Consider the following 16,238-nt stretch of genomic DNA (forward strand, 5'->3'; position numbering starts at 1 on the left):
ACGAGTCAGAGCCAGGAATGTGTGGGGATTGGCGAAAGCGTGTACATGACGGAAGGAAGGACCAGGATCAAGGTTACGCTGGCGGGATCGCTGCTGTATTTCTTCGATATCTGGGTTGGCGATCTATCAGGACAAGAGGCGATCCTGGGTATGGACTTCATGGTTCCGGCGGGGATCCGCCTCGAACTTGCGGACGGATCTATCTGTCTCCCCGACGAAGTCAAGATCCAGCTTAGCGGACGGCGTCAGCTGTACAACGACAATGTCCGACACGTGTGTGTGGATCAGGGAATGCAGATCACGATCGGGGATTCGATCGAGCTTCCGCTACGAATGAAGGTGACGGATCGAGAAAAGCTGTGGGTCACCCGTGGAGATCGCTGGGTGCCGTCCGTGGTCCGAGGACCCGGTAGGATCCGATATCTCCAGTTTACCAACATCAGCGACAAAGACCTCGTCTTGCATCGGAATGAACGGATCGCGATGTGGCTGGCTGGAGATCGGATATTCCGGATCCCAGGATGTGTGTCGATCGGATCTCGTCGATACATGGAATGGCAGAATCTAGCCTTTCAAGTCACGACAGATGACCGGCCGACGAACCAGGAGACCCCAACGGGACCTCCAGTACCTGCCGTCGAGCGACCGATTTATCCAACGCCCCGAGCCATTCTCCAGAGACGCAAGGTATCCCCGATCATCGATCAGTCGACGGGTCCACCCGATCCAACAAGCGAACCGGAGGCAATGAGCCCTGATCCGGGGGCGGCCGTCGTTGATACGCTTAGATCAGGAGGCGGACCGTTGCAGGACGATGATCGCGTGACAGAGGGGTCGGGGTCGTCTGCTTCAACTGTCCTCGCGGAGATCCACCAGACCCACGGTCGGATCCTGTTGAGTCGGTGTGTGAACCTTCCGGATTGGAGGAGGAATGCTCTCCAAAGCGGAAACAGGCGGAGCTGGACTTCCAGTCTTCGCCGTCACGGATCAAGCGTGTGCACCGGTAGATGACGCGAAGCCGCGAGAGGGTCGTGTTGGCGATCTCGAGGGGAAGACAGATCATGTGGATTCCGGTGGTAAAGCCGCCGAGAAGGGCGAAATCCTGTCCCCTCACTTGCCATCGGCCGATCAGGTCGACGGTTGTGCCGTCGAACCAGATCTTGGGGGCGGGAGTACCGATTGGACACACCCCGTTGCGGTCTTAGCTGTGGAAGAGTCGAGATCCAGTGACGATACAGCAGTCGACGGTGTTCCAGCATCTGAACGACTGCCGCAAGTGGCGGAAGACTCATTGATCGTTGGAGGTGATCAGCTGAAAATGGAGGCCAAACCCACTTCAAATCGGGGCGATCTCGTTACGTCCGAACCGGATGAGACGTGGGCGCTGATGATCAGGTCCATTACCACGAGGGCGGAAATCTGTCAGCAGACGATGTCGAAGGTGAATTAGCTGTGCTTCCTGAAATTGTGATCTCGACGACGGATGAGGTGAAGATCGATGATATCAAGGTGGGAGATCTGGAGTTCAACACCCCGGAGGAGATCGATCGGCTGCGAAAGAAGATCTGGCACAGGAATCACCTGCTGCTTGGCAAAGGCAATGCACTTCCCCCAGCAGCCCGGGGCGTCACCTGCGACATCGACGTGGGCGACGCGAAGCCGATCGCTCAACGTGTCCGGAAAGTTGCCCCTCAGTTCGTGGAGAAGGTGTCCGAGCTAATCAAGGGACTATTGTCAGCCAAGATGATTCGGAAATCTCGATCACCGTGGGCCTCGCCGATCGTCGTGATCATCAAGAAGAACGGCGTGGACACTCGACTCTGCATCGATTATCGGCTCGTCAACAGTCTAACCAGGCTGATGGTATATCCGATGCCCTTGATCAACGATCTGCTGGAGGATCTGGACAAGGTACTCTGGTATTGCTCCTTGGACATGGCTAGTGGATTCTGGGTGGTGACAATGACCGATCGAGCTCGTGCGATCTCGGCCTTTATCACCCACATGGGTCTGTTCGAGTGGAACCGGATGCCGTTCGGCCTGAAGAACGCTCCTCAGATCTATCAGCGACTTCTGGACGACGCGTTGTATGGGTTCACCAGGATCCCGCGATCGTCGGACTGTGAAGTCACTACGGACTTGATTGAGTCAGGAGAATCAGAAGATCCGGGGCGCCCATCAGTGCTAGGTCGCAGATCGTACATTGATGACATCCTAGTGACGGCCGGATCATGGGACGAGCTGTGTGATCGCGTGGATCACCTGCTGGACGCTTGTGATAAATGGAACCTCTCGATCAGTGTGGAGAAGGGCTCTTGGGGAATGCGTAAAGTGGACTATCTGGGACATCGTGTGTCGAACGACGGGCCGGAAGCCAATCCGAAGGACCTCACCGCTCTGACCGATTTGCCGTTCCCCGGATCGCTCAGATCGATGCAATCGTTTTTGGGCAGTCTCAATTATTACAGCCGTTTCTTGGAAGATTACGCGATCCACGCGGCGATCCTGTACGAACTGCGCGAGGTGGACTTCGCCGAGCTGAAGAAACGCCCCGATCTGCGCCAGATCCTGGATCGTCAAGTACCGAACTTAGTGGATACGGACCCAGTGAGCCCCGATCGGACTCCATCAGTTCCTGAAGTCGGTGTTGCCGATGACCGCTGGATCCGTGCTCATCGTGCTTATTCGACCCTGAAGATGAAGATCGCGATGACACCGATCCTGCGGCACTTCCATCGCGATCGGACTCCGGTCGTGATTGTGTATGCCAGTGACTGGGCGATCTCGGCCGCATCGATGCAGGAGCACGACCAGATCTATCATCCCGTTACTTTCGCCAGTCGAACGCTGAAGTCGAATGAACTGAATTACAATGTGGTGGAGAAAGAAGTGCTGGCGCTGTTACGGATCCTGGACCTGAACTATAACATGCTGGTTGGACGATCGATCCGGGTCTTGACCCGACACTCGACGTTGGCGTGGCTGTTCCAATCATCCGGTCTTCAAGGCCGATTGGGCCAGTGGGCTGCACTTCTATCGCCCTGGACACTGGAGATCACGAAGTGCACCAAGGGCGAGGACGAGATATTGGGGGCGATCGCCGCTAGTATTACGCATCGATCGGATCTGGACGACGCGTTGATCGCGATCCCGCCGAAGAAAGAACCCCGGCGGAAGATTCAAGCCCCGATCCCGACGGTGCGTGCGGACGAAGAGCTGCTGGTGATGAGTTTCGATGGATCCGCCCGCGTCAAGCGAGGCGGGGGCGCATACAGCGCGATCTTGTGGAAGTTACCCGAATGGAGTGTGGTGAAGGCCCGATCGGGCTATGCTGAAGGGCTGACTGTAAACGAGGCAGAGTATCATGGTCTGTTGTTGGGTTTCGACCTCCTGGACGGCATAGATCGAGGCAGGTTAGTGGTCTGCGGTGACTCCAACCTGGTGATCCGACAAGTACGGGGCGAGATTGACTGCAAAGCACCTAAGCTGACATTGTTGAAGCAGAAGGTGCTGGATCAGCTACCGAACTGGCCAGATCACGAGCTGTTACATGTGAAACGAGACTGGAACGGAAGTGCGGACAACCTGGCCAGTGCAGCACTCCAACGTGAAGGGGGCATCGTCGTCGAGGAGGATGCAGATCATGGGATCTAGTGACACTGAACCGACTTGATGAGATCCTGGTCGTCCGGTCGGATGAGTCGATCGCCCGACTATCGCCGATGACAACCCGATCGGGCACCAGACCACGGCCGAACCCGACCGTCATGCAGGAGGAGTTCGTGCGAGGGTTGCGGATCGATCGGATTCGTCGAGCACAGGATGAAGAAACGTGGATCGCGGGTATGAAGAAGTATCTGAGGGGAGATGTGGCTGATCTGACACAGGATGAGGCCCGATCCTATGGCAACCTCGCAGCGGACTACGAGATCGACGGTGATAATCTGCTGTTCTATTGCCCACCCTCCAAGCGATCGGATGCAGATCGAGATGGACTCATGAGACTGGTGGCACCGGAGACGCTGCATCAAGACATCCTGCATCACTATCACTCCACTCTGGAAGGTGGACACCAGGGGACCGGGCGTACATACCAGCGGATCCGCGATCACTTTCACTGGAGAGGTCTCTTCAGAAGTGTGCAGAAGTACGTCGGCGAATGTGTCGACGGCGGGACTGGCAAAGGACGACCCACGATCAGGGGCGAGTCGCCGGGAAACATCCAGGGGACATACCCGTTCCAGATCATAGCGATGGATCACATACCTTCGCTACCCAAGTCGTACAAGGGTAATACGGAACTGTTAATCTGGGTCGATCTGTTCACGGGATACGTGATCGCGAAGGCCAGTTCCTCCCGAACGGCGCAGACGATCGCCGAATCTTACGAAGAGTGTGTGTTCCGGCGATTTGGTGCTAGCGAGGTGATCAGGCACGATCGAGAGCCGGGATTTATTGCTGACTTCTTCCGCGCCTTTAACAAGATCCTGGGTATGCGTCAGCGAGCGACGATGGCATATCGACCTCAGGCTAACGGTACTACAGAGCGAATGGTACAGACGGCGACGAGGGCCCTAGAGATGTTCGTGGAGGATCGGAATCAGAGGGATTGGGATGAGTACGCAGAGCGATTGACCTTCGCGATCAACACGGCTCGGGATCGGGTCCGTGGGGACTCCCCTTTTTGTCTGGTGCATGGATGGGATCCTTGATCGACGCTCGAGGCAACGATACCTTTGGGTAGTACCCGGACTCGGGATCGGGATCCTCGACGGTGGCGTTATCGGATCCAGAAGCACTACGATCAGACTCGGAGTCAGGTGAATGCTCGACTACGCGAGGCGATCGCGGATCGGGCCGATCAACACAATGAAGAAGTTCGACCGCACTCGATCGAAGCTGGATCTCAGGTCTGGCTGTACCTGGATCGAGTGAAAGAGGGCTATACCCGGAAGTTGGCCCACCTGTGGCACGGCCCGTTCCGTGTTGCGGAGAAGCTGAACGAGTATACGATGAAGCTTCAGATCGCTGGTACGGACTATCACCTGTTCCCGATCGTGGATGTCTCGAAGCTGAAGCTGGTCAGGGACTTCCCCGATCGACCGCAGATCGCGCTCACGATGGACGCAGCGGATCGACTCGATTTGCTGGGCCCCAGATCGAGATGCGAATGAGTACGAAGTAGAGAAGATCACGGATATGCGGACGGGTCGAAGGACACGGTACAGCCGGACTTATCGAGAATTCCTGGTACGCTGGAAGGGTTACGACGAGCCTGACTGGGTCGACGAAGCTGATCTCAACTGTGGAGCGTTATTGTACGAGTTCCTTCGAGATCGCGTGTACCGGAACCGATTCAGCGCGATGCAGTCTCACGAGGAGGAGTGAGATCGGGCCACCAGGGTGAGCGGGTCACCTTGGTGAGCGAGAGGGATGACGGATCGACGGGGAGGCCGTTGATCGGAGGAAAGGGTTGTATATGAATGAATGAGTGTATGTGAGTACAGATCGGACGGTTATGGAGCGAGTACAGGGAGGCATGAGGACAGTTCTTGGCCGATCGAATTAACAACGAATGGATTGACGGGGAACAGTGGAAGATCAAGGAAGAATGTGGATTATTACGATGGAATGGATCAATCTGAGTACTTCGCGCTACGCGTATGGAAGATCAGCCTCCGCGTCACTCCTATTCTTGGGGTGTGATGGTCGACTGGCTCGCTATTCGCGGAAGTCGATCGTGGAGACGGCGATCATGTCACGGCTGGTGTTGGGCGCTGACGTTGGGGTTGAACTTGTTGCGGAGACGCGGGATCCGCTGGGCTGGATGGTCCTGGGGGTGGGAGCGGTACTGGTTCCGCCAGGGATCATGGGTGTCGGCCTCGATCAGGGCTGTTCGGAGGTCAGTCGGTTCGCCATGGTGTTGGGTGGGGTTGCCGATGTTCGCAGCGCGAGATACCACGCCAGGATACCAGGTCACAACGTCCCGCTGTCGCACCGGGATCTGCAGGAAGAATGGGTCCAGCAACAGATCGACGTCTGCCCACATCTCTCGCATCATCGGCAGCATATCGACGAGGAGTCGGCGCCACCGATCACCGAGGCGGATCCGTCGGGCACGACGATCGCGATGGTATCGCTCGACGATCTGATCCCGACGCTGGGCGCCCGTGATCGGGAGATAATGAGTTGTTTCCCAGAAAGCCTGGTGATTCTGCTCTTCGAACTGAAGATAGGCAGTGGCGATCCGACCCGATCGGGTGCCGGCGCCTCGATGGAGTGCCAGATCGAAAGTCAACGGATCGGCCGGGTTCTGCAGCGCCTGCCAGGGGCGATCGGCCATCAGCGCGGTAATGTTAGGTCCGGTGATCAGGTCGTCTCGATATCCAACCCCGGTCGCAGGCTGTGCAATGCCCCGAACGACGAGCGGAAAGAGCCAGCCCCCGGGTAGGAGGAGATGGTGGGTCAGCGTCGACAGGATCATGCCGATGATCTGTAGCTGTCCCAGCAGGATCGAAGGCCAGGGGTCTGTATCCGTCTGAGCGAGTGCCCTGGGGGCGTTGAAACCCGGGATCATGGTACCGATCGGGAACAACGGCGGGACCAGAGGACGACGCCCCGGCGATCCAGGCGGAGAACCGGGCGGCGGCGATCCAGGTGGACAACCAGGCGGGGAGGCGTCGGTCCAGGTGAGCCATGACGGGACTGACGCGTTCCGTGGGACGATTGGGAGCGAGCCGATCCAGATTGGTAGTGGATCGACACGACCGAGGGCGATCGCGATCGCGAGCGAGCCGGCGAAGTGTGGGTACGGGCCGGCGAGGCAGATTGACGGCGGCGAGCCTCCGATCGGGATCGAGCTAAGGCTGCAAGAGCTTCCTGATCAGACCCCTCCGACTCGTCTTCTTCTTCGTCGGTCTCTTGATCGGGCCCCTCCGATTCGGAATTTGCCTCGTCGGGCAGGAGACGACTCCTCCTCTTCCGACCGGTCTTCCTGCGTAGATCGAGGGGGCGAACCTGATTCTTCTTCGTCCGATCCCTCTTGATCGTTCAGATCGGAAGGCGGTTGATCTGCAGCAGGCACCTTCTTTGCGGGTTGCTTCGGCAGGCTGACCCCCAGCAGGGAGTTCATCGTCATGGCCGGGTAACGAAAAGGAAGGTGAGAGAGACCGAGCGGGCGATCGGCTCGTAGACCGACTGCGTGGTGGAGGCGCCGATCGGACACGTTTGTGGATGTGCCCGACGGAGTCCGGAGATCCGGAACGACTGCGGCTACGACGGACAGGCGTGGTCGGCGCGCACTGGCGAAGTCCAATCCACCGAACTACGCGAGATAAGGCGTCGGCCACACTCTCGAGATCCTCGTTGGATCGATCGCTGACGCGCCGCAACATAGCGTAGGCGTCCTGGACGTCAATGAATTGGGCGTCTTGGGCACGGATCACTTGTTGCACGCTTTCGAGACACGATCCTGTAACACAGCGACGGCATGAGCGGCGATCGACAACGGAATAGGCGGCACGGAAAGTTTACGTACGGAGATCGGCGTTCTCTCGGAGCGCAACGTCGCGGTCCTGATGAGCTTGATCGACGTCTTTCACGGCAGCAGTGGCTTGGTCTCTCGCGGTATCTCGGGCGGTACGCATCCGATCCAGCTCCCCATTCACCTGGCGGAGGGCAACCTGCAGTCGATCGACGTCGGGCGTGGGTCCGGTGGGAGGCGTCGGGGTTGGAGCGGCCGGAGTGGCCGCGGCTGTTTCGGCTATCCGAAGGGCAGTCTGGACCCGATCGAGGCTACCGCGTGTAAGGTCCAGCTCGTGGTTCACCTCTTCCAGCTCGCGCTCTTGCCCAGAAACCTGCGATCGGAGATCCGAAATGTCCGCCGCGGCGATATCGAGCTGGTGGTCCAGTCGATCACGATCGGCGTTAGCAGTCGCGAGATGCGCCTGAGTGCGTGTCAGTTGGCGATCCAGATCCTGGATCTCGGCGGCTTGCAGGGCTATCTGATCCCGGAGGCCTTGGATCAGCTGCGGACCCTGACCCTGGGTACTCTGTTGAAGGTCGCTGACTTCCGTCTGAAGACGCCGGATTTCTTCCTCTTGCGCCCAGCGGTGGCGCTCCAAGTCGTGCAGGTTCGCAGTCAGCTCGCGCACGGTGTCGTCCTGGCGCGCCCGGTCGCGGATCATAGTCGATCGGGAAGCGTAGGCGCATGCCAGCTCATCTTCTAGGCGGGCGATTCGGCGGGCAGCGTCGGAAGAAGCCGCGGCATGACGGGAGGCCGTCGATCGCGTCGATCGAGGGGTCGAATGAGTCGACCGGGGCGAGCCGTGTGTCGAACCGCCGTCGCCCGACGGACTGGGCGGATGCGCCGGGGGGTTGGTCGGCGGTGTGCCCATCTGGAGTAATCTGCACTTGGACCGGCGAATTGGAGAATGACCAAGGTCGAACTGTCCGAAGTGAGCCGCCGTGCGACACAACTTACGGTCAGGGGGCGGATGTGGAGAAGTGCTGAATAAGAATTGTTCTCCGAGAAAGGCGGCAGGGCCGATCGACTGGAGGCGTGGGAGATCGGCGATCGAGAGACAGGCCGCAAGGATCTACGGATCAGAAGGAGTTCTTCGGGAGATCTCAGGTGGTCCGATGACGCCGGCGCGTGAGGCAGGACATGTGGCAAGCCGGATTGTGGGTGATCGTGCTCGAACCGCGGCGTGATTCAGAGCCGACCCAAGTCCAGATCGACGACAGAACTCGCGGATCTGGGATGGCCGAGGACAGAAGGTGATGGATCGGCGGCGCATGGCAACCGGCAAAAGTCATCGATCGGGAGTTGATCGCCGATCGTCGATCGTGGATCGCCGATCGGGGTCGATCGTGGATCAGGAGCCGATCGGGGATCGCCGATCGTGGGTCGCCGATTGGGGTCGCCGATCGGGGCCGATCGTGGATCGACCAGGATGGGACGCACATGGAGGACGAAGTCGGGACAAGAATCCAGTAATCGTGTGGTTGTAGGAGGGTAAGCAAAATGGTAGCATTAGGAACAGACCAGCTAAACATAAATCAGAGTCGAATTTGCACCGTGGAGCGCAAGTGGTCTGGAATCTCGAGGAGGAAGAGCATATTGGCCTCGGTCGACCTGCGTTGTGGAGAACAGATTTGACCCCACGCGTGATCCAAGACCACCAAGCCCCGGCAAGTCGCTCTCGAGCAGAATTTGCACCGAAGACCACAAGTCCCATCAAGTCACCAAGTCCCAGGAACTACATTGGCCTCGGCAGCGTCGACACTTTGGGTAGTGAACTAGCGGTACGGTTAAGACTGGATTAATACATTGGCCAGCTTGACCTACTCTAGTGATCTATCTCTTGTGTGCAAGTCCTCGATCGACCGGGTATTAGTGCTTGGCCGGCAATCGTTTCTCCTCTCGATCAACCTAGATCCCGCTATAGGAAGTGGCAAGCAACTCAGGAAAGGAAGGAACACACCCGGAAAGGCAACCACAGGCCTTGGATCAACTCCAGGCCGACCGATCGCAGCGAACAACCCTCGATCGGAGCGTATACTCGGACGCAGAGCGAAGACTACCGCGCTGCTCCACAAACTATCCCCGCGTCACGCCAAGACACTCGATCTTCACCAAGTGCTGCATCTTCGGAGCCCCGAGAGAGCAGATCCTGCCCGCCGACGGGTACACAAGGTGAGAACAAGTTCAGCCGATCACGGATCGTTGGGGGACCCCCTCCGTTAGTCGGTGTCTGGGCGCTGGTGGGAAGCTCGATCAGGCCTTAACCAGATTTTGGCCGATCCCACTACACCACAATTGCAGCACTTCAAGGATCCCCGCTCCCGCCGCGCTATCCATTGCATCGGTTGTGCAGCCCTCGGCACGGTTACAATGCAACAACTCAAGAACAGGGGTGTAACCCTGAGCAGCCGCATTGTCCATGGCACGTGTCGTAGCCGAAGCGCCCAAAGCGTGCGCCCAAGCGATATATTCCAAGTCACCTCCGAAGGCAGCAAAATCCAAACACAGCGTCACACCCGGTCCTGCTTGCTCTACCATGTATTGTGCTAGTTCCAAAGGAGCCATTGACACCGCTTCATTCATAATGTCCAAGGGCCAATCGCGCCGAACCGCGACAATCCATAGCCAACGCGTTGTCAAGTCATGTTTTCCTTGAATAGAGGCTTTCAAGAGCGCCACGTCGGCCTGTAAGGGGAACCTCGAGTCGAACCATACCAGCACGGACAGGTGTCCCCGACGGCTAGCAATCCGGGGCGTGTCAATGTTCCAGCAAACCAAAGGCGCTTCTTCGGACAGCCACTTGAGAACGTGAATTTGGTGATACGCGGCCGCCTCTTGCGGAGCCCTGCAAATAATTAGATCAGGGATAAACGCGACGAACCTCTTGATGATATGGAGCACTCCGTCTCGCGCCGCAATATTAACTCTGTCGTTGCACAAACGATCGAATATACAGCGATCCGGCGCAGCAGGACCCCCTGCGGCGAATATCCGAACGGCAAGACCGGCGTGCCCACGCTCCATAGCCGCAGAAAAAACTCCAAAGCGGCATGGGGTCATTGAAAGCACTAATGAGTAGTGCAATTCCCGGGATCCTGTTCAAACCGGGGAGCCGATTCCACAACGCGGCAACCGAGACGAGGCATAGGATGCCGTCGCGGTCGAGGACGGACCACATTTCCACGGCCGGCAGGTTTTGACGGTCAGGGGCCTGTTAAACAGTGGGGTATGCCCCACCAATGGTCAAGCGAGCAGTAGATATTGATCGACCAGGGAGTGAGCAATAGATGTTGACCGACCACGAAGTATTCGCGGAATGCCACCCCGGCAGGTTTTCTTGGCAAAGAAAACGGGGCCACGTAATAAATCTGCTTATGACGTGACCGCAACGCGACGTCATTGGTGATTGTGTGTTCTGCACGATCACCGGGGCTGCATGTGGCAGAGCACAAGTAAAACGAAATGATTTTCAAGCTGTATCAATATCTTGGTGGATTTGCAGTATGTCACACTTGATTAGATAGGGGGGTCATGATGGATCAGGCAAAGCAAAACTTATAACATTAATGTGTTATCCTAGCGCGGGAAGCGCGAGTGTAGAGACGGCAGCCGCTGAGTCATAACAAATCAACGAAATTTCCGAAAGCAGCACGGATAATGTCGGCAGTCCAACCATGGGGATTCCCGCGGGCAATGGCTTCCGGCCTGCTCCACACATGAGGGTAACGTTCAACTAACCACCTTGCGATGTGCAGCCGGTTCCCGGCAACGGCCCACGAGAAAGCCATCGGGGTACATCCTTCGTCGCGGTAGCGGTGCAAGAAGGTCAATACGTCGACGTTCCCGGACGCCACAGCGTTATTCATGGCGCTAGGGGTGCAACCTTCGCTGCAAGAATGATGGAATCACCGCACAATCTCGAGATTACCAGTCCCTGCAGCTCTGTCCATCGCTGCACGCGAGCATCCCTCCAAGTGGTTAGCGTGCAACCACTGTACCATAGCAATGTGGCCGCCAGCCGCTGCGCCGTCCATCGCGTCGACAGTAGCCCCTTCGTGGCGATGTTCGTGAAGGAAGACAACGACATCAGAATGCCCGCTCCCAGCAGCACCGTCCATCGCTTGGGTTGTGCAACCTTCGTGCCGATTGTTATGTAGCCACTGAACCACATCGATATGCTCGCCTGTAGCGGCGTAGTCCATCGCGCGAATTGTGCATCCCTCTTGTCTGTGGTCATGCAGCCAACCCACAACGGCAAGATGACCACAGGATGCGGCCCAGTCCATGGCGTCGGATGTGGTGGGAACGTTGAGGCCGGTAAGCCATTGTGTAACGGGGTTACACGCACAAGTGGCTACAGTCACTTGTAACTCTAACAGATACGACGTCTGTTAGAGGTTCGAAAGACTTTCTCGACCTTGGTGTAGACACACCAAAAGCTACATACATTTACGACCACCACGACGGGTGGTCCATAGAGACTTAGGGTTCCTATTGGCTGAGAGCATCATCTCTTAGCCAATGAGCGACATGCATAGCATTGGAATTCTGCCAACCAGCCGTTGGCAGATTCCTAGTTTAGAATATTACATTTAGGGGAAGTCAGAAACATAAAACAAAAATAGCAGTTCTCATCTTTTACCAAAACCCGCTACTTGGAATCTTTATCTTGTTTAAAGTATACTCGTGGATCTCGAGTATACTTAACTCAAGTAAAAGAAACCTACGCTTCCGCATACACGTGTGCATACGTGTAAGCCGTAGTAGTGAGCCAAGGTAGGCCCCCTACACATTGGACGATGGCGAGGTGACCCATCCCAGCCGCATGTGCCAACGTGTCAGGATGGAGCTGTTCCGGGTAGTGTTCATACAGCCATTTAACCACGTTTAAATCTCCCTTTTGCGCGGCTAGGACAAAGGCGCGAGGCGAGCACGCGACCGGGTAGTGGCGCCAAAAAAATGCCAGGATGTCCAGATTTCCAACTTGAGCTGCAACATCCATTACAGCAGGCGTGCACAAACCCGGATAATTCTCGCACACCCACTTGACCGTGTACTTCGCACGGCAGCGTGAAGAGTTTGCTCCGTCGCCTCCGCGCCCTGTTCGCCAGCCCACTCCAGGAACGCCATATCCCCTCGATAAGCGGCAGAATCGAGTGATACACGCATCGGTAACAGGCGCGTGGCCCACATTTGCTTGGCGGTGGCCAATGATGCGGAAGATATAGCGTCTTCAAGGATTGCAAGTGGCCACTCTCTCAGCTGCGCTGTCAACCAGAGCCACATGACAACCGCATCGCGTTTTTCTTCCATAGCCACTAAAATGAGAGCCGGATGAACCGGAATTGGGAATCGCGTACCCAGCCAGCGTAGCACGTTCAAGTTGTCACTAGCGATAGCGTGGCAGAAGATTTGATCGCCCCATAAACCGCGCTCTCCTTGGTTGAACAGCCACTGCAGGATGTGAATATGCCCGCTCGCAGCCGCTGCCTCAGGGGCACCCGATAGAATAAGTGCAGGAAACGTCCGAGCTAGGTCCTCGATATTATATGCAAGTCTCCGGCTCGGGTCGCAACAACGGCCCGCTCGTTGTAGAGCACGCCGAGCAGAGGCCCATCGGGCAGGATTTCGTGATCTCGAATAACAATGCGCGCTACTAGCTGTGCGTAGCCCCGTGCTAGAGCCCTCTCAAATGACCAAAGAGGCAATGGATCCAAGAAAGGGTTGATACGGAGCGCGATATCTTCGTTCTCGCCCAGCAGATCGAATCGGCGCGAGACCGCAAATAGTCCAGCGTGTACAGCGTTCCCACGGGCAGCTCGGTTATCATTCATCAAAACCTGCAGGACTCAGAAGACGTTATACACGACCGGCACCAACCGAGAAAAAATCGGAGTGAGGCACTACCGGGCAGGCACAATGCAAGATTGAAATTTGCTGACAACGGCGAAACGGCGTTCTGATAGATTCCTTGAAGAAAATGCAGAATATCCCGGTAAAATATTCTCTGCGGAGGCGCGTGCCCAAACACGTAAAGAGAAGACAGACCTTCACGCTTCGCGCTTTCGCGCGTCTTAACATTTACTGGCATCTTCATAATAAGAGCCGGACATACAAAGGGGACGATAGATTATCGGGAATAAAGGCGAACAGTTCGTAGTTGATCGAATAGCGCTGTCTATCTACGAGGTCGCCACTGACCGTCCGCATCTAAGTCCATAATCCAATTTTCCGTGAAAATGTCTGGCTGCAGTTTCAGCAGCCTGTCCCGTTTGAATGTCGGCGATAACGCGAAACAGCGAAGCGAATCGAGGTTACGAACCCGAGACGCTGCCACGTAGAGGTGCTCGAAATCCCAGCCCGGAGAATTGGTTGATCCTTCAAGAAGGAGTATTACGCGGTCGAATGTGCTGCCCTGTGCTTTCCAAACGGTCAGCACCGTGGCGAGATCAACCGCGTGTTGGATGTAGCGGATATTCGACGTACCGCCGTCGGCCCCTGCCAGCTTGATTGTAAAATTATCGTTGTTTGAGTGCATCGTCCCCACCGGATTCACCACGGTCTTTTTGTAACGGGTACTCCCATCTGGACCTATCGCCCAGTCTGTAGCTAGATTCATGTCCGATGGCCATTCAGCCCCGCTAAGTTCACCACCATCGCGATCGGCAAGCTGCACATTAATAAATTCGGGGGCATAAGGCAAATCGACGATTGCTTGGTTGTTGCGGAGGGCCTCCTCCGCTAGGCGGGTGGCTTCCGCGGCCTTTTCATCGTCATCCCAACCAAGCGAGTGGTACCAACATTTCGTCCGATTTGCAACTCCAAGTAGCACGTTCCCGTTCTCGTTGCCGAGAATTTGGCCCGGGGCACCACTAAAGAAATAACCAAATAGTTCCGGAAACTCGTTTTCACGATAAATCAGCTCTGCTACAGCGTCTGGAATGTCAGTACCCAAAGTTTTACGCCAACGGAACAGAAGCCGGCGAGCCTGGGCGGACAATAGCTTCACCATGCATCCGTTAAGTACCACGCGATCGAGATTGCCCGTCACAAGTATAACCGAGCTGTCTAACCACCTGGCATCTCTTGCTACGTCATCGGCTGTTAGCGGCTGCGTAAGCGAAGACACCATATCTTCATCCACGGGACGATACGACCCATCAGCAGCCCCCCCAGCGATTACCCTCTGGGTAGAGCGCAGGGACGCGGCGAAACTTTTCTAGCAGTTGTTGCTGATCTTGACAGCCGCTAGCCCGCAATTGCGTTCGGAGCAAGGAGACCTTGAACAAACTAAAAAGATACTTGGCCCTGATCAAAGTCGGATCCGACGTGCGCATGTAGAGGCATTTACAAAGCGACACTCCTCCGACGACAGGAAGCTGCCAGAAATCACCTGTCTAAAGCGACAAGTCGGAAATGTTATTGTGTTTTGCACGAACTTTGGCATGCGATTAAGGGCTCTAAACCAACGAGCAAATCCTTCCCGGTGATCATATCTCGCAGCCTAACTCTAAGTTAAAAATAAGTCAATCAACCCCCAGTCCCAAGTACAGCGCAGAGCAAGAATAGACCGGTAGCCGCTGCAAGAATGGAGCGGTTGTCACTGCAAGAATAGATCGTGCGCCGCTGGTACCAGTAGCCTCCGCACTACCAGAACTGCATCGCATCGACACCCGACTAGACGCTTTATCGCGCAGGTAGATTCGCTGTCTTGACGTTGTCTTCGTGTATATTTCAACCGGCTGGGAGTGCGCGGAAGCACTTCCTTCCTCCAAGGGCTTGGCACGCGTGTGGAACTATGTTACCCACACAGGAAGTGCATCGTGCACCTTCCTCATCAGTTTAGGTCTGAGTGACCTGGTGTGGAACTGGGTTACCCACACAGGAAGTGCCTGCAGCGCCTTCCTCTTCAGTCATGGTCTGGGCGACCGGGTGTGGTACTTGGTTACCCACGCCGGAGGTGCCTTGAGCGGCCTCCTCAGCATTACATGCTCTGTGCGGAACTAAGTTACCCGCTAGTCAGTGGTCCTTGGTTACCCACCTGGTGGTGTCATCGAACACCACCCTTGTCAATGCTCATGCCGAGCAATGACTCTCAGCACTGGAGTTGCTTGTTGAGGCAGCTCCACATGCCAGGCATAACAGCCCTCGGTTGCAGATACACTGCTCCTTCTTCATGGAGATCAGCATGTCAATGATGCCTCCCTTCTTCTTCTTCGTCTTGTCGGACGCATCCAGCGCCCTGGCGGTCCCATCGGACGCCCTTGTGTCTATCCAGAGGTGGGAACATGACTCACCAATGCTCTGTCAGACACAAAGGGCCGACTTAGCCTCAAGGCGTTGTCGCGCTACTCGACCGGGAGCCTGTGCAGCTTGCACGGCGCACTCAGGGCCAAGTCATACTTGCTCAAGCCGAGGGCATATACGGTTCCGTGCCCAGGGCCGGCTTCGGCACGATGTCCGGGACGATGTACGGTTCCATGTCCGGGACCATGTGCGGTTCCATTGCTGTCAGCGCCCTCGAGCGCGGCAGCCAGGGTCACAGCGGACCCCAAGGTTTTTCTTCGGCCCAGCCTCAGTCAATGAGTCCTGACCTTGTGCTTAGACTCTCTCGCAGAGTCTCGGCACTTGTGTCGTTATTCCAACCGACACATCTGGCGACGTGCGAACATCCACGCGACGTCCCAGACTCAATCATGTCTAGGGATACCAT

General features: G+C 56.5%; 1 protein-coding gene across 1 annotated transcript; it reads right to left on the minus strand.

The window, feature by feature from the left end:
• Positions 1-11,430: 11,430 nt before the first annotated feature.
• PHYSODRAFT_468079 (hypothetical protein) lies at positions 11,431-12,527 on the minus strand (the record flags this gene model as incomplete). Its single annotated transcript, XM_009516310.1, has 2 exons — positions 11,431-11,879; positions 12,317-12,527. The coding sequence occupies 2 exons, from the start codon at positions 12,525-12,527 to the stop codon at positions 11,431-11,433; spliced, it is 660 nt and encodes a 219-aa protein (XP_009514605.1).
• Positions 12,528-16,238: the final 3,711 nt, after the last annotated feature.

Source organism: Phytophthora sojae, assembly GCF_000149755.1.
Source record: "Phytophthora sojae unplaced genomic scaffold PHYSOscaffold_1, whole genome shotgun sequence".
In the NCBI taxonomy this organism is placed as follows: Eukaryota; Oomycota; class Peronosporomycetes; order Peronosporales; family Peronosporaceae; genus Phytophthora; species Phytophthora sojae.